General features: G+C 37.3%; 1 protein-coding gene and 2 long non-coding RNA genes across 4 annotated transcripts in view; all 3 read right to left on the bottom strand.

Moving 5' to 3' along the window:
- The window catches only part of LOC111344023 (lipoxygenase homology domain-containing protein 1), a 39,996-nt gene extending 31,259 nt beyond the window's left edge, over positions 1 to 8,737 (bottom strand). Inside the window, exons 1-5 of one of the 2 annotated variants that reach the window (XM_088753455.1) lie at positions 8,414 to 8,737; positions 3,364 to 3,851; positions 1,993 to 2,118; positions 1,681 to 1,871; positions 304 to 484 (exon numbers count right to left, since the gene is read on the bottom strand). In XM_088753455.1, the coding sequence (XP_088609581.1) occupies positions 304 to 484; positions 1,681 to 1,871; positions 1,993 to 2,118; positions 3,364 to 3,814 (949 nt within the window). In that variant the 5' untranslated portion in view covers positions 3,815 to 3,851; positions 8,414 to 8,737. Of the gene's footprint in view, positions 1 to 303; positions 485 to 1,680; positions 1,872 to 1,992; positions 2,119 to 3,363; positions 3,852 to 6,547; positions 6,827 to 8,413 lie in introns of those variants that run through there. The other variant, XM_088753454.1, reaches the window with a different exon arrangement.
- A 6,943-nt stretch (positions 8,738 to 15,680) lies between these two features.
- Positions 15,681 to 17,008, bottom strand: LOC148735506 (uncharacterized). The gene is made up of 2 exons (XR_015998333.1): positions 16,868 to 17,008; positions 15,681 to 15,899 (listed from the first exon to the last, which is right to left on the bottom strand). It is a non-coding gene; the product is annotated as an uncharacterized LOC148735506 (long non-coding RNA).
- Positions 17,009 to 19,131: 2,123 nt separating this feature from the next.
- Positions 19,132 to 19,659, bottom strand: LOC111344025 (uncharacterized). The gene is made up of 2 exons (XR_002696126.2): positions 19,453 to 19,659; positions 19,132 to 19,323 (listed from the first exon to the last, which is right to left on the bottom strand). It is a non-coding gene; the product is annotated as an uncharacterized LOC111344025 (long non-coding RNA).
- Positions 19,660 to 22,220: the final 2,561 nt, after the last annotated feature.

The following is a 22,220-nucleotide window of genomic DNA, read 5'->3' as shown; positions in this document are numbered from 1 at the left end:
CTCAAACTCAGTTAGTAAGATGAATCTATAATTACATAAAGACAATTACAGGAAACAGACTTTGGTTTGAAAAAAATCCATGGAAGGCATAATCAAAGAAAACTGCTAACAACTAAATGTACAATTATTTATAGCTCATGCATGCTAGGTTATTAAAATTTTTTAGGGTGTGATAAGGTATCAAACAAGGAAGCTGACACAGAATTAGAGTAAAGGATCCTTATTGACTTAATTATTAACATTAACCAATTCAAAACAATAAATTTATTTAAAAAATCAAATTCACTATATGCCAGGACTTACTTGGTGTAGGAGTTGAATTCAAGTCTTTGATTGTCATCTCTGAGAGCTTATCTTGTGCCAACCAACAATTACATGGGAAGGTGTAGTGGCTGCCATAAGAGGGAACATCGACTTCAACTTCCTTCACATGAAGTCCTGTCCCATATTCCATGTGATCATGGCTGAGTTTTATTCTCTCAACCTGTGAGGATGAAGTACAGTACATTCACTAGGTACTCACGGCACACCTTTTTTTTCATTTCTTCTTTTGTTTTACACATATCTTTTTTCCTAAATTTGGCAAAGTGGATTCTTCACTGAAGGCCACATGCACTCCAACTATAGACAGACCATGTCCCTATTTTCAATAACTTTTATCATAAGTGGCTGCCAATGGTTTACTAGGCAGCTGCACCCTGGAGAGGAGTCATAAAACAAAACCCAAAAGCAAAGGCCTACATGCAGGATAACCAGACAACAATAAGAGAACTCAAAGAGAGTGTCACAGGAATCAACACTAATGGTAGCCAACTAGCCATGACTAGTTGAAATTCAGTTTTGGCTAATGGTTTTCCATTTCCACAAGCTAGTTTGGCTAGTAAGCAAACTGAAATTGTTTTTAACATCTAAGTTGTCACTATCCAGTTGGCTAGTAAGCTGAAAAGTTAGTGTCAAGCCCTGTGTTAAGCTATTAACACCCATGAGTGACCAAGACAGAATTTTTCCTCACAATATCCAAATAATATCAAGTAGGAAAGTGATGAGAATAAAGAAAAATATCAATTAAGGGATATTAAGTTGATTCAAAACCAAATTCTCCAAACTTAACTAAATGTGAGGTGGAGTTAGGAGAATCACACTAATGAGATCTCGGCAACAAAGGTTAGACCACCAATCTGGGTTATATCGAGAACCCTCTATGTTGATATTTTCATTTCTTCCCTTCACTTCTCTGCTTGATTGTGTTGATAGTGTAATAAGAAACTAAATATGGATGAGTCCTGGGAGTAATATGCAAAGGCCACCTGCACAAAGGCAGCAATGGCTTCAAAATAAATGGGCTATCATCATTTATATTCATGAACATCTCTTTGTAGACTGTTCCTTAACACATCATGATATAACTTTGGGATTAACAAAAGGATTTTTTTACTTTTAATACTCAATTATTTCTGAATAAAAACAATCGGCAAGAGTACCACATAACCCCATACAGTAATTATGCATTCAGACTAGTAGACTTTGTTTTTAAAGTTTTCTCGTGAAAGACAAAGAAGTGGAATACTTAATTAATGTATGGGTTTATATGGTACTCTTTCCAAACAATCTATTTACTTTCAATCAATCCAGAGATAGAATCTAACACATATACTGTTGTTGTTTTTTGCATACAAGTACCTTCCCAATATCCATGGTGGTAACCATGAACTTATATTCCTGACCAGTTTCAAACCGATTCTTTTCATCCCCCGCTTGACGTAACTGTATTTTTGCAGTGTTTCCTTTTGATCCAAACAGCTGGATATAAACATTTCCATCCACTCCATTACCTTTCACTTCACCAAGTTTCATTTTGATGTTGTATTTCACTGGAAAGAAAATGTGTAATTAATTGAAGATTTTTCTATTAATAATAAACAGTCACAGTGAACAATAACACCAAGCATGCCCTCATATTTACATTATGCTCACATTTGTACATGACCTTACCATTCACTTCAGGAAGGCTTGACTTTGGATCTGAAGGTATATGCTGTTTCACCAAGGAAGATGTCCAGGGAAGAGTTACAGGCTTTGTTGGTGCAGCTTCTGTACTGGACACAGTACTGGCTTGAACTGTAAAATACACCAGGATCACAGTGATATATTTAAACAAATGAGTGTAAACTGTAAAAAAGTATCACAAAATAAAATTAAATAAGAAATAACTTAAGGTGGCTCGTACCAGTTTCCTCGCGCCGGGAACAGGTCACTCTTGCGTGACATGAGCGAGAGAAACGTGCGAAAGAAGCGCGAGATCAAAAGATGAAAATTCAAAACAAAGATGGCGGCGCGTGGAATTTTTTCTACTTTTGTGAGAAGTTTGCCTAAGAGCTTGTATTTGATGTGTTGAGCGGCTACTGTGAATGCAGGAGATAGAAACTAAGATAAAGAAGACGATTTTTGGAGAAGTAAAGGTTGCTTCACTTCACATTTAAAAGAAATATTCAACCGATATGAAATCTTGCGACGGCGAAAAAAGAAGAACTCAAGTGAAGGACAATCTACCTGAAGTGGAAGAAGACTTTGAAACTTAAAGGAAAATAATATGATATAGCCAGAAGTCGTGTGTAGGATTTTTAAGATGAGCCGGGGAGGCTATCTTTGACAGCTGTTTAATGATTTTCTTAATTAGCAGTAAAGGTCTGTAAACATCAGATCATAGGCGCGCACGCGAGCACACGCAATTGTCAGCAGTAGCTATAACAGATCATGAGCAAATGTCAATCTTATAGAATCCAGATTTTTAAATGCACGAGAATGCGCGCGGAAATTACTAAACTCATGAAAGCTATTGCATGAAAACAAGCCCGGTGACCCCTTCTTTTTATTGTTCCAATATGACAATAACGTTGAAAGTAATCATCAGAAAAAAAACTAGAAAATTCTACAGAAGGAAATTTGCGATTGTCTGAAAATTGCCTTTTTTCTAGATTTTCTGAAATTCTGCTCTGTAGAATTTTTTAACAATCTTTGTGCATTTTCCTTTTCAAGTGCCAAAAGCAATCACTGAAAAAAATCATGGGGTCACCGGGTTAGTTTTCGAATTATTTAAGCCACAAGCTAAAAAATGCGTCTGAATAAGCCTATGTAAGCGTTGCCATGGAAACTGCTAGTGACGAAATGACACCTATTTTTGGATAACCAATGATTATATAATTCAACCCTGTAAAAGTGTTCAACTGGCCTTGGTCAGTCTTTCTGTTGTATTCTTTCAAAGTTACAAACCATCAAAAAGACAAAAACCGGTACGAGCCACCTTAAGTCAAAGGACTGATCAACAACTGACTCTAGCTGATACTAAATTATACACATTATTACCTGGCTTCTCTGAGCTGTTGGAAACTCTTCGAGTAGAGAATGAGGCAGATCTTATCGGCATAGTCACACTGGATATCTTTGTTCCACTATTGGTAGATCCTGCTGAGCTGCCACTAAATTTTCTACCTGTACCACTCCCACTACTGTATGTGCGCTGTAAAGACCCTGTCTCACTGACATCCGACTCACGTTTTTTAAATGGAAATCTGTCATCCCTTCCTTCAGAACTGGTGTCTCCATTCACCATGTAAATTGTTCTTTTACCGTGAGACGTCTCTTGAGATGAGTCAATTCCATTGGTTATCGCACCATTAACAAACTGCCCATATCTGCTGTTTGTGTCTGTGTACTGCTGCTCACTCCAAGAGTCATGCGAAGTTTCACCTATTGTGTGAACTTGTCGCACTTCCCTTCTTGTGAAGGATTCATTCCGTGCAGTTTCCCACTGCATGGTGACTAGGCTGATTTCTGTTGAGGATCAGTTCCTGCTACAAGTGAATAAGAATTTAAATATTGAAGACAAGAGAAGGCAATGTTCACAAGTATTAACCCATTAATGGCCGCAGCTTTTGTGGAAAACTGTGTTTTGAAGCTAGTCCAGCAGATTTCGGGTCACTGTTGGGGTTTTAAAAGCTCGAACTTACCAAAAACCACTTGACAGCTCGTGCACTCGACGGCCTTTCGATCCAAATGCAAAATGGCGGCCTGAAAATCTCGGGCACGCGCAGAGAGCAAAATTTCGACATAGTTTTTGGATTGAAAAGTCACGCCCCACTTACGACTTCTACTTTTCTCTCTTTCTCCTGCCCTTTTTTTCCCCTCTCCTTGCCTAAAGTTTCTCCTCACTTGCTGGAAATTGAGTAGGCTTCATTTTGGTGTAGAGATTTTTCAGAAACTACTCATTATTTTCAAAGCACATGCTCGGAAAGGTAGGTGGGTAGTGAAACACGATCTTCGTGCAGATTTTCCAGTCAAAGTGACACGGTTTTTTGGCTATTTCTCCAATCTCCTCCACTCAATTGCGCTCATTCTGGTATCGTCTGCAAGATATTTTCAACCCGTTCAAGTACATGCTCGAATTCGTGCTCCAGAGTTAAAATTGATGACGTCACAGGGCGTAGAAAGGGTGTGGGTCCCCATGGGCGCATACGGGCGCACTGGACGTTAATGGGTTAATCAGTTAACAAGGTGCTCTAGAAACACCACGTAGGTAGGCATGTGGGGGACTCTTAACAACAACATGTTGATCAGAGAAAACTTCCATACTTAGTTGACTAGAAAATTGTAATTGTGAAATATGTAAATGAATGTATGTGGAAAACACCTAGGATAAAACTTTTAAATATAAATTAACTGATATAATTAGTATTACATATTATGTGCATATGTGCAGGTTCATTTATGTTTGAAGAAGTTGATAATCACTGGCCAAAGACATTTGAGAAGATTAGTATTCCTACAGCAGTTTTTTGTAACTTGACAAAAACTGAAATAACTTTTGTTTCTTTCACTTGTCAAAAATGCAAAAATAAGTTGTTAACCAAGAATGCAATTTAAAAAATGCTACTTTATTACTGCTGCCTTATCAAATTTTCAAAATCAAAATAAGCAGAGGTAAGTTATGAACATTTGTAGTCTAGCTTTATCTAAAACTTCACAGAATTGGAATACACTGCAAAATCAAAAGGTATAATTCGTTTACAATGAGTATTGTCATTGCATTCATTCAATCTTTTGTTGATGTTTTTTAACCAAGATTGCAATATTATTTCTCCTCATTGCCCTTCATAAACTTCTTAAAGTTCTACCTCTGAGAATTTGATATACTGTAATATGGAGAAATTACGTGTACCTATATGTTATAAAATAAACATGTGACAACCATAATAAATGCAACAATTTAGTTTACATTATGAAATATCTGGGTTACAGATATTTAGCAGTTGAAAGTGCTGAAATGTTTAGGGGCTAATATTAAATTGAATCTAGCACGTATTATGGAGTTGACTCCTGTTAACAGAAGATACGAATTCTCATGGACGAATTTAATTTTCATCGGTTTAAGGTGATAGATACTCCTGTTGCCAATAACACGACTCTTATTACAAAAAAAAAACCTAAGCAAAATTGAAACAGAGCCACAACAACGACAAAATTGGACACGAACTTAGATATAATCTACTGTCGTTCCATCGACAATATGGGGTGTTGATATCGCGGACTCGGGAAAATTAAAGGAGCAACTGCAGAATACCCTGCCACTCATTTACATGTCATTGAATAAGAATAGCAGAAGGTAATTTTATTCTTTCTCTTTCGAATTAATATAGTTTTCTAAACCCGATAACTTGGTTTGTATCACATGTTTACATCACCAGGATTAGAACGGCTTCATGAGTGCAGGTCATGGCTGCCAATTTTTCACTTTGGGTTTAAAAGAAGTGGATTTATGGCAGCTTATTTTCAAGAGCCGTTTACAGGATTAAAGTGTTTGATGCTGAGCAACTGTGCTAAAAAATCTGATTTGAAGCGGGAGCTTCGAAATTACAAGATAATAATACGATATTCGCACTAGTGTTCTAAGTACTATGTTGTGAACGTGATAAGAATCACAAACACTCAATATCAAAAACACGATTGCAAGAAACGGAATCAAAAGATTTATTTAACACGTTTACACTCTGAGTAAAACTGTTGTTCCGATTTCTATAAAATTTTCCTGTAGTGTAGTTGGTTATGCATAGTGCAATCGTCCACTTTTCAACCGATCACACCAGCCAAATCAAGGTCAAGTCGGAGAATCAAGCGCAAGTTAAAATTTTAAATCACTAATCGAATGCATGCAAGCATGTAAAATTAGTTTACTGTAACTCGGATCGAAGAAACCTGTTTGAGAGAATCTGTGATTGAATATATTTGAACGCTGTGAAAAACGATTGCTGCTTTAAGGATGTCAAAATTGTCTGCACTCTATTCTTCTTCGGTGACTAAATTCTCTTTGTTTGTGCACAAAGAACTTACGCGAAAAAAATGTTTGCGATCGTTGTTCGTATTCGGGACAAAATTCTGAACAAAACTGAAAATAAAAATTCATCTCGATCATTGCGATTCCAAAATGAAGGGAAGAAAGTTAAACGTAGCTTGATAAAACGAAAAAACGCCTTGGTTAGGCGTAACAGATTACCTGTCTGGCACACTAAAGCTTCGAGCGATGCAACAGAAGCTTGCTAATCCCGCCAAACTCCAATCCTCCCTCAACTGCTCTTTCCACGATAAACTTTGTTTTTACCAGACGTGGCGTTTAAAATTTCTTGACAGAAAACAGGTATCAGATGACAGCGATGATCAATGCTTAATCTGCAAAAGCCCGCCAAGCATCGCCAGTATTTGGTTCTGTTTACAATACGGGCCAGTCTTTGTTTTGAAGTGGATTCATGATTCCGTCGCCATCTTGGTTTCAATTAAGGGCGCGGTTACAATGCAAATTCTAGAATGTTCACCGTGGGGGAGAGCACAGGAAGATTTGGCTGCTTTCCAGCAAAAAAAGGGGTTTGCTTTGTCTGGAATACGGCCACCCGCAAAAATTAATCATGTTTAGACCTCAAAAGGCTGCATACTTTCACCACTAATCCAATCTTTTCAAAAGTGCGTAAATAAAACAATTTTAATTTGATATCGTTGTACCAAGAAACTGTAGAATTTTGCACCTTATTCCACCTAAGATTATACTTGTATTTTGTACAAAGACCGACCGACTTTAAAATGGTTTTGGAAACTGAGTTGACAGGAATATGAAAATAAATTGAGTACGACTTTTAGTTCTCTTTAAAAAAAAAAATTCCTTTTTTTAACATTGCCTTATAACAAGTCTACCATTAGATCACAACTACTTGTAAATAAACAACTTCCTTTTCAAAGCTATAAACGCTTCATATACGTCACAAAATATCGCTTCTTTGCTTTGATATGTATTTGAAACAAAACAACAACAACAAAAGACACTTAAATACAGAAAAAAATGAAAATACTAAATCAAACTAGATGCACGCTGTAATCAATTGGAGGACTAGAGTCTAAGAGTGAGTTTGATTGTGGACAATGTGAATTATAACAATTAAGCAGTTTTTCCCACGCTTTCTCCTATTAAAGAGAAACATTTACCGACTCGAGTTCAAGTCTGGAAGGACAATGAAGTTTCACTCGGTAAGCTGACTCTAATGGTTTCTCTGAGGACGGGTTGTGCTTCAAAGACAAATTCTTACATTCTTTTATATTCTTTGTTAGCAAAGTTCCCATGCTTCATTGACTTCTTGACGAATTTCAAAAGAATACATTTGATTACAAATACTTTGAGCTTCTAATAGAACTTCGATCACCTCAAAGTACAACTTGTACCTAAACGTTAAAATTTTTGAGCAAACTCGTTTCGTTGAGCTCAAAACTCAATGAATTGTGCAGTACCAGAATCAGTGAATCAAAAATATATTCTGACTTCCTGTGGCACCGAGAATGTCGATAGTTTCGTAATCTGCTTAAATTCAAACTGTGCGACTTACGAAATTTTTCAACTGGTACGAAATACATGTGCTCTTCCAAAAGTGAGATAAACGTTGTGTATAATCGGCCTTATCCTTCAATATCAAAACGTGGCTAAATATATTGAATCGTTTGATTAAAAAGGTAAACTGTCTAGACACCTCACGTAAAAATTTGTCGAAGTGTCTTATTCGAGTTACTTCGGCGCTGTGTTTCGCTAATTTGAACTCTCAAAACCGCTGTCATGAAAACAAATAAAATCGAACTAGGTAACTCCCTAGGAACCTCTGCAAACAGGTCGTGTGAGATCCAACACAGTAACCTCAATCGTCGAAGCGGCACCAAAGTGCATTTACATTTCCAATCATGGTTAATAAAATACTCAGTCAAATAATTGTGATTTATCAGTAGCATAAAACCGTGTTAACTGACAAAAAGTACCCTCGTTTTTCCACCTATAGTATCAAATACCGATTGATTGCGATCCAGAATGTGCTGTTAAATAGTTTCTTACCTGAGACGCAGTTATAGTCGTCCAGAGAGTTTGTCACCTTCCACTATTTACGAATAATGTTTTCTTCAAAGATTTCTTGTCGCGTAGGTGGAGTGACTCACCGTGCGAAGACGCTAGTTGCTGATGCATATTTCATGAGGTGATTAGGTTTAAATGTCAGATTGCTCGCTGCGATGCAACTGGTTGTCTACCACTTCAGTTACAATTTGTCAAAGTTCGTTTGATCCTGTGTGTATATATACACATATTTTTTTCTTCATCTCAAGTTGCCATGCTTTTTGAACAAATTCAATATTGACTTTTGCACGTTTAAACAAAGTCGAATTACGAAAGTTGCTAACTGATTCAGACGAAATTCGCGCTTAATTTGATAAAACAAAATTGATTAAGAGCAATTTAATCAGTTATACAGGTCAGACAATTTATTGTTCTCCTAACAATTAGTTAGGAAAGTGAGTAACTGAAGTTAAAATAATTTATGAAAAGTACGCAAAGACCGGTACTCTGTTTGCCAGCTTTGACTGAGACCTGCTAACATTTCGCAACTGACTCCACCGCGGTTTGGCGTTAGACACCTGCCGTCTGACAGACTAACACGCTCTCTAATTGAACTAAGCAATAAGATAAATCTCGTCTGTTAACCACTGGAACTAAATTCTCTGTCATAATGTTTGTGTTAATTTGATTTTTAAAAAAAATTGGGGCTGATGTCATGCGATCGAGATCTTCACCCCGCGCTCCATTGCTACGACGTGGACATTTAAAATAGAATTATCTAAAAGATTTTAGATTTTTTCTGGTTGGCTGGTAGACCTACTTTTCTATGTATATGGTTACCTCAACCAAAAGTGTTTTGGAATTTTCTTGTATGGGCAGTTTTATACGTAGGTCGCTAGGTCTGAACGTTCATGGATTCAAATTATCAGTCCTGAATCACCAATAAACCAAATTAGAAACTACTAGAGAAAATGGTGGTTGAGACACCACACAGTGGCGCCGTAAGGCTCTGCAGGAATGTCAACACTTGTGGTCATTAAGCAACAAAAATATGACAAAAATTAGTGAAAGTTGATTTTGTTCAGGAATCAAACAAAAATACGTAAATATATTAATCTTAATTGATTAATTGGAATTGTTAACAAGACTGAGCGGAGTCCAGTTCAGTCTGCTGTAATCATACAAGTAATTAAGAAAATCGGACGACCGTGACGTAGGAGTCTGGTTTGTTAAATCTGAGTATAAAGATTGAAGACAGAACTGGACGACACAAAGTCCCGTTACCAATTAATATAATCTATGGCACAATTTAAGAGATAAACTAACCATCGGTTGTACGTTTTCATAAAAGCACAGTGCGCGCCCATTACGTAAGAATGACGCGTGCATTGTCTGATTGCAATGTCCAATTACAATTATTGCAATGTCGTAATAGTGCACAAATCGGTATTGTATTGTATTGTATTGTATTGGTCTGATGATAACGAATCGCAATTAAAAAATTTTGTTATTATTTTGATTAATTAATTAACAAATTAGTCGAAAAATTAAATCTAGCCGAATCAATGCGTGTCCCTCAATTTGAGATAAAACATTTCATTGCAAAGTTGATTATCTAAAATCATGGAAACTGGCCTCCAGTTTGATTCTTATTATTTATTTATTTAATTTTTTAAATAATTTTAAAAGTGTATTCATGTTTTCAATTTCAAGCTCAGTGAAAGATAACTTCAGCTTATTTGTTTTTCCTGAGAGCGTCATTAACCTTGTCAGGATCTAAAATATTCTTGGGCTCGTTTTTCAATTTTCTTAGCTGTCGATCAAATTAGATTTTCAGGTGCTACCTATATTTGAATGAGAAATTAAACGCCGCCATGCTCTCCTGACAATACCTCATACGGCGTCGATATATAAGAGCTTATAAATCATAAAATTGATAAAAGCTCGAAATAAAGCAAAAAAAACCTTCATAGTAAACAAAAGGAACAGTTACAAAGGATGAAGCATATTCAGGAAGGGTGGCAAAAGTTGGAAACTTCTGCTCATAGAAATACCTGAACCGTCTTTATAAAGGAAGTTCAAAGTAGTTATGACAACAGGAAGAAGTAATAATTTATCTTACGCCACCACATTACGCGTGAAAGGGATAATCAGAAATTTATGTTCAGCAGACATATATAACTTTTAGGGGAAGAAAAGATATTATACTCATGTGGATGTACTATATTAAATCTTACACATATTTTTAAAATTTGCAAAATTTAGTATTAAGTGAACCGCACAACAGTTTTTCTCTAATCCATTCGAATAGAATTTCGCAATAGGTGACAACTACATGCGTTAGGGCTCATTTAGTTGTCATGGATTCCCTTAAATCAAGCAGCATCTGTTAATGTTAACATTTGCTAATTGTGGATATTGCCAACAAATAACATGAACAGGCTTTCTTAAATTTGATACAATAACTAAAACTGTTGGTTTGAAAGTTGACGACTTAAGCTTCACTGTCGACCGTGTAAGTTATGCACCAAGTCAAAGCTGACTCACCTAAGCGAAGGTCCCCTCACCATTAGTTTTACCACAAGGAGAGTTTTCGAAGCAGTATAGTATACAGACGTAGTATGTTACCCTTTAATTTTGTTGCGGCGAGGTACCAAGAACTGACTGATAAAAGCCTTGCTAATGTTTACTTGGTAATACTTAGCGCCTCTTTCTTGTTGCAGTTCTCCCAGAGTAATTTGACTTGAACAGTGATGTATAAGCAATCCTACATACTCAGGATGTTTCTGATGATCCATAATGTTTATTTTGTGAGCCTAAAACAATGCTTTACAACTGACATGGAAGCCCCGTTTGTAATAACTTCAAGTGTTACAGGGAAATTTAAACGAGAATGCGACGATGAAAGAAGCGTAGCTCAGAAATCAACGAAATGAAATGCCATGAGAGTCAAGCTGTCGTCAAATTCGCCTGCTGTTTGGGTTTGGCAGCAGAGTGAAGCAGGCTGTGTTAGAAATTGCTAGTTTTTGTCCATGAGGGTAAACCTCTTAAGCGACTTGCTAAGCAATGTTACTCCGCCAGAGTAAATAGGAAATCATTCTTTGTTTGCTTAAAGAAAGAGCTGCTTGGGAAAATAAACCCTTAAAAAACAAGCGACCGTGTGAAAAGGAAATAAACGTTTCAAAAGAAACACATTGATGCACGCGAAACTTTGGCTAGGTGGCATACATGAACCAAATATGTTTCGATTGTACTAGGAAAGTGTGTACGATGCAATATTCGAAGTGTATTGATTAAACGATCGTTTGAAGGAAAAATACGTAAAACTGTTTTTTTGGTACTGGCTGTGAAAAATAGTATTCAGTTGCTCGTCCCATAAAATTGAACGCTAAACGAAAATTGAACTGAGGTAACCAGTAGTGAATTGCTTAGCAGAGTCCTCTGGTGAAAGAAAATCAATTTTTCTGCTACCGACAGATACAAGTTAGTAAAAAAACTTCTTCCAAAGAAACAAACATGAATATGGATGCCGTTCGAAGTTTCAACTGAGCAGATAGGAAAGAGGTTCCTCGGAAAGACAAAACAGACACGTCATGCGATAGCGTGACTTTGCCTCAAAGCAACGGTTGACAATTGTTGACAAATTTGTGATGATGACCGTTAATACAGAGTAAAAAACCAAAATCGAGTTTTAAAGCCAAGGACTTTCTACATTTGGCATCGAAATTTTGTATTTAGCCGCTTAGACGATCGACATCACAATTTAAAATTCATGTCGTTATTAGAGGCCCTTTTTGTTTGGGTGTCATCCTTTTGGTCAAGTCCGCATACGGTATCAATCTTAAATTATAAAGGCTTAATAATATTTGGTTTTTTTTTTTTTTTTTTTCGCTTTTCACCCACCTTGCTGCAAACGCCAAATTCGACACTCTTTGCCTCTGGGCTAAACAAACTTGGATGGCTGCTTACAGTTCTAATAAAAGCAATCTACTGCCGGCGTCTGTTATCACTGAATACAAATGAGATAACCAGATAGAATTATCATGACACATAAACACCTTTAAAATAATAAACTAAGTATGAATAATTTATCATCATTCAAGCTGTTTCCAATACCCCCGACAGAGAAGCAACGAAAACAAGCTGTACTTACTTTTTACTCTGGGGAACAAAGGGGAGTCAGACTGGATTGGCGGCGACATTAAGAGCCCGTGTCAGTTATACGAATCTAAATAACTTGCAAAGCACATGCGTTGACGTCAAATGCGACGCGTCAAGACGTGCTAAAAGTGGAAGTTTAAAGTGTACTGATGCATAAAATTAACGTGAGAAAAATTCCCGATTTGAACAAGACAGTTTCTAACCCTCGAACGAAATTTTAAAATTTTATTTTCAACCATGTATTAACACTAAGATCGAAAGAAGTGAGTTTTAATAGTAAATACTAAGTAAGTAAGCCTTATTTGTTGAAGCAGGTCAGTGGCGGCAGCTAAACAGCTGATGAGGACCTTCTATTAATTAAAGTACATATACGAAAAAATAACGGACACAATTAAAATTCTACTACATACAATTAAACTTCTACCATATACCATTAACTATTTCAAACTAAAAATATATAAAGTTGTCTAAGTCCTTGTTTGAATTTGTAACAGTTTCGCAAATGAAGGCAACTTTCCGCAACTGGTTTTTGTTACGTTTCAGTGCTATTTTAAATTCCTGAACCGCTTTTTCTATGCATCTAGAAGTTCTGTAGGAGGCGCCGTGGCCTAGTGGTTAGGGTGCTGGACTTGTAATCCGGTGTCCCAGGTCCAAGTCCTCCACCCTGCCACTCACTGGATTTGTTCTCGGCTGCCCCTAGTTCAACTCCTTGGCTGCGCTCTGTAAATAGCCCACTGGTCTGCCTCCTGCCAATGGGGAATTTTAAGCTCTTAGTTAGTCTACATTGTGGCTAAAAAGCCGCTAAGAGGGAGCTTCAATTAACGTATATTATTATTATTATTATTATTATTATTATTATTATTATTATTATTACTGTTAATTGAGTTCCAAATTATCGGGCCTCAACAATATAAACTGTTCCTCCCTAGATCTGTTTTTGTTCGTCTAAATTCAAGGAGCGGGCCTTTGTGCCTTGATTCGGTAAAATTGACGAAGGGTGATAATCTATCATTCATACCACTGTTTATCTTGAAAATCTCAATTGCTAGTCTTCTTTTCTATAAATATCCTAGGTCTTCCCATTTGGTGAAATCAAGAACGTCACTATCCGGAATTTTTTTCGGTATGCTTCCATCTTTGATGTGCAAACTTTCCAATTCATTAAACATACTAACGGAGCAGCTGCCCAGACACCGATACAATAAGTGATTTGTAGGACTACTGTTTTGAAATAAAATACTTCCAAAAGTGACTTCGGGAGGTAGCTCATTTTCCTCAGAAAACGTATCTAGTTACCAAATGACTTAAGTAACTTGTCGGCATGATCCCTCCAGAGTAATTTATTGTCTATCAAAACTGCTAAGAGCTTTGTCTTACTGGAAAATTCAATTAGCTTACCGCCACATCTGACTGCAAATAAGGGACCCACGAAACTATTCTTCTTCTGGATTAACATCACTTCAGTCTTCCCAGTAGGTAAGGTAAGTTTGTCTCGCTCACACCAAGTGTTGAGCTCGTCCACGAGTCGGGTTGAATTTAACTACGACTTCGTCGGTGCTGCTTCCAATAACAAAAGCTGTAGTATCATCTGCGTACAGGTGTACTTCGCCCTGTGATATAATGTCCGAAATATCATTTACATAGATGGAAAAAAGTCTCGGGCCCAAAAGTGAACCTTGGGGAACTCCATATCTCACTTCAAATAGGGACGATTTAACATTATTAAGCTCAACAAATTGCCATCAACTTGATAAATAACTCTTCAGCCAACAAAATAAATTTCCACTAATGCCACAAGCTTGCATTTTATAATGCAAAATATCATGGCTTACTGAGTCGAAAGCTTTTCCAAAATCGATAAAAATTGTGCCTACGACTTTTCCTTGATCTATTGACAGTTTCCAAGTTTTAGTCAGATACACGAGAAAACACTCTGTAGATAAACCTTTTCTGTAACCCCATTGGTTTCTCTGAAGCACCCGGCTCATTTAAATGAGAGTCAATAGTATCGCAGATGATTGATTCAGTAATTTTGCTAGGGATGCTCAACATTGTGAGAGGTCTATGGTTATCGCACTTGTCACTATCATCACCCTTGTATAAAACTTTGACTTTACCAGTTTTCCAATTTTTCGGGTACTTTGCCGATTCATAACTCATCCTACTTATGTTAGCAATACTGTAGCTGATCTCCCTAGCAACGTTTTTTATCTCCCTTGGAGTTATTCCATCGCTCCCTTGTGCTTTCCTGATGTTAACTTTTCTCAGCTTGTTGTAATACTCTTTATTGTCAAATACGACAATACAATACAGTATACAATACAATATTTTATTTGTTATTTGACAATAAATCCTTATTCCCCTGCCTCCACAGATAGCAGTGCTAATCGAGGCGGGCCAGGATAATCAGTAAAAGAAGCGGAAAAGACACAGTAACAGCTACAGATAAAGAAATAGATGGTAAATAAGAAAACAAATTAAGTCTACGGCAACAACTATGTGATTAATTCAAGTTGGCAGCGTATTAGGTTGTGAGAAGTGAATACATAAGATAAAATGGATAAGGTAGGATGGGCGAGACAAAGGTGATAGCTACTAAGAGTATTTACTAACTTTGGAGATTATCGATTCTAAGCCTTCGTAGGAGACGTATACATCAGATATTGTAGGAGTAATTCTTGATATATATATATATGAATCCCATGGCGTCCTACTTCGCTGAGAGTATGTTGAAAACAAATCAATTGGCGGCAGGGACCCCGTCATCATTTGTCGCCCGGGGGGGAAGGGCTGGAGGATTTTGTTCTTGTCATGCGGATAAAACTTTTCTGACCGTGCCCTAGCGCACCGTTATAATCTTCTGATCCTCCCCCTCCCTCATAGACAGTTAATTGACAGTCAAGTCTTTATAATAACCCCCCCCCCTTTATACTCTTCCGACTGTGACTGATCTTCCCCCGAAAACCATGTAATCTCACCAATGTCTTCGGTCCCCTCCCCCGAGAGATAAACACTGACTGGTCCCTTGCTCAGGACTGCAGGGTTACTGAGAGATTGCGTTTTTAAATCTACCCACAGTACAAGCCCCCACCACTCTTGACAAACCACGTAAGGATGTTTTTGCTGTCTTTTTATTATTCATTTTTGGTCTTTATTTATTTTCTTCTTTTACAAAGCAACAACGTCCCTGGTGCTTAGCCATGGACGATCGTAACTCAAGGGCATAAGCTTTTAGATGATAGATGTGTTCTTTGTGTAACAGTTTCAGTTATTCTGCACAGTTCAAATTTCTGGCTGCCTCACAGACACTCCTCATTGTCAATATAAACTGCAGAGAAGAAAACACATAAGTGAGAAAGCTAGCTGGAAACCATAGTATAAATACTGCACAGTCAAAGTGGAGCTTAAAATATTCCTCCCTCCCCCAACACACAAAGTACACCCATCCCAAGTGTTTCTTGAATTTTTCACTAAAGTTCACCGGTCCTTTTTTTGTATATATCAACAAAGTTGAAATGGTAAATTGGCCATGGTTACGATTATAAAAACTGACGTTTCGAGCGTTAGCCCTTCGTCGGAGCGAATAGGGGAATTGTCGTTTGTGTGTGCATTTAGACTGCCGGTTTGAAAGATGAAATCCCACAGGTATCAACGAGCGCTTTTCATTCCACTAATTTATTCGTTTATTTCTCGTTGCCATGTTCCCAAAAATCACGTAGGTCCTTTTTCTTCCTTTAAAAGCACACACAACCCACAATTCCCCTATTCGCTCCGACGAAGGGCTAACGCTTGAAACGTCAGCTTTTATAATCGTAACGATGGCCAATTTATCATTTCAACGTTGTTGATATAATCAAATTATTTCGTTATCCCCACTGACGCAGCCTCAAACAGTTTCTTTAGAAACTATCAGCCTTTATTTTTTTTTTTTTGTACTCCCCAGTGGAAGGAGGCACAAGGACATGAAGACGAGCTAATGATCACGGCTAAGGCCAGAACGGTTACCACCCGATCCAGAGTCCACCGCTACTTAGGCTCAATTCGCAACGTTTCCCATTTAAAAGTGACCATAAAGATAACTCTTATTTAATGAATAGAAACTGTATATTTGCTAAATGAAACCTATGTCTTCTAGAAGCATTTTTCATCTGCCTTACTTCCCCATGCAGCAGTTCACTATGTAACCGCGACAGTTACATGGTTATCATGAAAAGTTTAAAATTAAGCATAACAGTGATCGAGACCCTGTGATTATTATCAACGATATGATATTTTCTTTAAAGGTTTAATACCAACCTCTCTTGCTTTCAAACCTTTCTGAGGAATTTTCGTCGAAGGTGGCAGGACACCGCCGAAAGCATCTACCGATTGATGAACGAGGCCAGTAAAAATCAGCAAGGCAACAACGAATAAGAACGCTTGGGCTTTCATTTTGCGTTTTCACGAGCCTGTTAACAAGCTAATGGTGATTTGATCTCATAAGTTTCAATATTTATACGGAGATTCTTGTCTATCATCAATTTTATTACGCCCCAAATTGAATGCCTTATGATCGATTCACAGACATTTCGTTAAAGTTTTAGAGCCATTATCTACTTGAGTTACGATTTTGATGTGCGTTTCATGTGACCAGAACTTTTGATACGTAGTTGGAAAATGAAATCTAAAATTTCAAGGAAAATTGTGCAGAATATATTTGTTTTCTTTTTTGGGGGGGAGGGGGGGCAATTGGGGGAGAGATGAACTCTGTCTTTTTAACTACCTTACTGGTTAAGTTATCAGATTTGGACAGGGAAATGTGGATGTGAGACCATCGTTATCGATTATTGAAGAGAGAGGAAGGGTGTGTTGGCTCCCATATGTAGACAGCAAGTATGGAACACATTGCATCTGTCCTGTTTAGGATGAGTGACACTTTTTAATTAATCCTCACCATTAAACTTCAAATTACGCAGTTGCAGAAAGTGGGGCTCAATTGAACCCTTGTCTCCCTGGCCCCATCATGGCGTTTAGACAGGTACATGTTGGAAGCAAGTCAAACATATGTTCAGAGAGGCACGCTTTAAGACCCCGCCTAGGCCTGAATACGTATTTTATTAGGAAATTTTTCTTATCAGATTTTCCTCCCTGCAAAACATTTGAATCCAGTTTATCAGAACGTTTACTTTGTAGATTTATTTGAATCTTCATTTCGTTGTGGCTTTCCCACTTTAGCGGGCAACAAGTGTAGGAGGCTTGAAATCCTTTTTTTTAAATATCGTCTGATTACAGGCTAAGTTACCTAGCAGGCGTTTCCAAGTGACTATCAAATGATCACATGTTGATTACCACTGAGGACTCGTCAAGAGGAAAATGAGGTGACTCGAACTGGCAGTATACACGAAGATAATTATCAACAGCTGCAAACTTAATTTGAAAAGTTATTTGGAGATACCTAAGGTTGCAAGTAATTCGATGTTTAAACTTTGTTTCATTCGTTTTCAGTGTGGTAGGTATAGAGGAAACCCTTATTTCAGGGCGGAAAAGTTTTTGAGAGTGAAACCAATGATATCGATATTTGATATCGAATTCTTTTTGCTTTTCATTGCTGAGTTATTCAACTCGAACATTCGCGACAGCCTCTCAGACAGATAAACCCTGAAGTCCTCTAGGAGTTGGCCACTTGAGTTTCTTTTGTGTGTTTGCTCAATTAACTTTAACTTGATTTTAGTGACTTTTTTCATTTCTGTCAATGGTGGCCTTTTTCCTTCCTTTGGTTACTCCAAAGTGTTCGTTAAGAGTTTACATAAAATTATTAGAATGACTGCTTTTTGCGATTCCAAAGACCAAGCCAGGCATTTCAACACGATCGGCTATTCGTGAAACAACATGTGGTACTTTCAGCGACCTGAAGGGTGTGCGGCCAGGTTGCTGAGGTTTCTCGAGATTGCTGTGTCTAGAGTCGGTGTCCATGGTGATGTAAACTCCTTGTAACCGTGCCCGTGAGTCCGTTCGTAAACTTTCTCATCATTTATATGCAAACTTTGTTACAATTCCTCGTTTAGGAAAATGGCTCAAAGCGAATTTCAGAGTTGTTTTTGCAACCTAAAACTCACTCGTTGCATCCATCACTCAATCAGTCCACCAATGTTTGTCTTAAGCATGTTCAATTCGAATTCCTGTGCTGGGCTCAACCGAAAACAGTAGCCCCACAATATATCGCCGACAGATCGTTCCAACTGAAATATCGCTCAAATATCGCCGATATGAGTGTAAAACAAAGAGCACCATAGATTCGTGTACCCATTGCATGCCTATTTTTATCAAAGTTGAAGAAAACTTCCAGCGGTTTGGTTAACTTTAGTCTTCAAACGGGCTCAGCTTTCTTAAATGGGGAGATAATAGTTCTATGGATTAATTACAATACAGGCCTGTGTGCTAACAGGATTACATCGAGTAATTTGTACCTTTTTTAGAGCAAAGACCCTTGATTTTTGCTATAGCAAATGACCAACTATATCACAGCAATGAGGTAAAGCTACATGTCAAGAACTCAAACGAAATAAATTCACTAATCATAATCAGTTTTTTCATGAATGATCTTTCTTTATTTAGAAGCTTTTTCATGATCTTAAGTGGTTATTTTATCATAGCTGATTACTTAAAAAGCTTTTTCTGATAGATGGTTTCCTCCTGGGTCAGCCCTCCATTTTCACTCCCGCACAATCCAACTTTCTGGCCGCTTCACAGATACTCCTGGCTTTCACCTCAAACTAAAGAAAAAGAAAAGGAAAGGAATTGTAACAATTTGCCAGAATTTGGGATGTAGATTTATTCTGAGGATCTGCGATGCAAGACGATCTCGAGTTCTACTGCACTTCTTTAGGAGGAAAGATACAAACCTCTGTGGAAGAAAGCTGTCTTCTACCCGTATGGTAACCTCCATTGAAAGCCTCCACCGAATGTTGAACAACACCAACAAACAACAGCAAGACAGACATTACCAAGCACACTTGAATCTTCATGTTTTGCTTCTGTTGGTTTTTACAGGACTGTTACCAAGCTACTAACTGCTTAAAGCCGCTGCACTGTTTCGCTATGAGTGCATGTGCATATATTTATATAGATTCGTGTCAGTAATCAATCTCCGTCCAATATCAAATTATACAATTCACTTTAAATAACCATAATTGCCAAAAAGGGTTCCAAGCCATTATCTACTTGAAAACAACTAACAGTGGTTTAAAGATTTGTGTGAGATTAGTCACTGGAAACTAAAACTTTGAAGAACCATTATATACTAGATGTTTTCTTTTTCGTATTCCTTTATTGACACTGTTACTTAAAATACAGAGGTAGTGGAATTTTATGGTCATCATCTTCAACTGGACTTTACTCCGCTCTTTTTAGTCTCATTAGGAAAAGCACACAGTCTCCCGTCCCCTCCCCCTCCCTGTCTGCCCTCAAACATCCTTTAACTGCCGGATGGTAAAGGCCACCTGAAGATTGTGGCTAACTCCGAAAACTCTTAATAAACCTCACGAGGTTATAGTCTTAATCGTCTTCTTAGCACTTAAATAAACCATTATATTAGTGCAGTCCTTTTGAAAAAACACTTCATCATCTGGTTCTAAAAGTGGTGATTCTTGCTTCCATCATTTGTTCAGTATTTTTCTACCCGTAATCATATCGTCAATTGTCTTCTAGGGGAGACAATGAGTAAAAACAAAAATTAGATCTTAATGGTATTGCAACTGTCCGAACCGAGAGGTAACTTGTTACTGTCAAGATGTGAATAAATTCCCAACCAAGAGCTCGTTACAAATGGATCCTATAGAAAAAACGCACTACATATCAAAACGAAATCCTACAAAATTCGTTTTGTTGACTGAATGGGCGTTCTAATTAGCGTTACGGTAGTGAATAAATGAGACTTTTCAACCTGTTCTGTGTTTAAGTTATCCAACTAATTGACAGCCACTGGTGCTGTAAGGTCTCATCTGGTAAGGACATTTTTAAATGTCTCGAAGAATTGGCATTACCAGGAGATTGGACTCCATGCAATTGTTAATGTTTAAAGAAATATCTTTAATGATCACGTCTGATCGCATTCATTATTCTTGTAATTGGATATCTTAAAATGGACGATTAAGAAATATTGCTTGGTGGAAGAGGGAAATTTCAAAAAGAACTTTGCATTTAAATTGACTTCTCAAACCTTTCTAACCATTCCTTCCATTTGATGGCGAAATAGCGCATCTTGAACAAAGGCTGCGAGTTGTGGCGAAGCAGCGATGGACTGAAATATCTGGATCATCATTTTTTTATTCGCTTTTACACAACCTCATGTTTCAGCTTCTATGGACAGTGTGAAATTTAACCCTTTACAAAGAAAATAATTCCCCTTCCCGAAAAAACTTGATCGACATTATCCCCTTGAAATGAAGTTTAATAACCATTACTTTTTCAAAATTTAATGTATACTCGAAAGGGTAAATGTCCGGTCATCTCACCAGCTCACTTATGGTTCCGTATAAATAGTATTCAAAGGAGGTGATCTTTTCTTGTTTTCTTTTTAGGTATTTTGGATCGAATGATTTAGGGTGAGGAAAACATAGACATATGATTAGTCACTGAGTAAAACTCACATGAATACAGAGTTCATAGAGTACACTACAAGTTTGATATCTAATGCACGTAATGAAGGAAAACTGAATTAGAACATCTGGTCTTTAACGCATTTATCATAACACTTTGTTAGGCTTTGGAACAAAATTGTGAACAGGGGAAAAAGAAAAATTTGGCATAACTAAAGAAACAAAACGAAACCAAGAAATAGAAGGCGGGTGAAACCAGAGCGTTCTGTTTCAAAACTCTAAGATAAATATCGGAAAATAAACCTGACATGGAAAATGACATTTCATACGTCATATTTCGCCTTCTTCAAGTTTTTTCATATAGTTAGGCTCTCAGCCATCTGCTTGTAATTTCAGATCTTGTCATTTTGCTAATGGTGCTGTTGCTGAGCTTAAGCCACATACCCTCTCAACAAAAAGTTGCCTTCGAAAAAACGCTCAAACGTAAGAGTCATAATCGAAAAGCGGAATTTACGAGCTTTGGTTGCTTCAGAAGGATCTGACTGTCCACTCAATCGATAAATGAAATAGTTTGTCCTCCACGGTCGGAAAAAAAAATAACAGTTGTAGATTGTTGCATCATCGTAGATTTTTTATTGTTTGTGTAGAGAAGAATTAAAAACCAGAAAGTTTTCAGCAACTCTTTGTAGGGTAAAGGAGCTTTCGAGAAATCAAAATTTCCATTCCAGAGCCTTATATTGAAGGTGCAATTGGGGTCGGACCAGATTTATCCACACCAGTTTCTTTAATCATATTAGTGATCCATGGAACGCTTGTTAGTCATGTATCGCAAATTATTGTTCCCGAATCTTTGGGTCGGACCAGATTTATCCAGACGAGTTTCTTTAATCATATTAGTGATCCATGGAAAGCTTGTTAGTCATGTATCGCAAATTATTGTTCCCGAATCTTTCAGCTTTCTTATAATAATAATAATAATAATAATAATAATAATAATAATAATAATAATAAATTTTCACCGCTAATCGCCGTCGCAAAGTACAGCAACGACGCAACCTGAGTCTTGCATTATC

The sequence above is a fragment of the Stylophora pistillata genome, chromosome 3 (assembly GCF_964205215.1).
Source record: "Stylophora pistillata chromosome 3, jaStyPist1.2, whole genome shotgun sequence".
Classification (NCBI taxonomy): domain Eukaryota; kingdom Metazoa; phylum Cnidaria; class Anthozoa; order Scleractinia; family Pocilloporidae; genus Stylophora; species Stylophora pistillata.
Note: the sequence above shows the minus strand (reverse complement) of the source record. Positions and strands in the feature narration are given on the sequence as shown.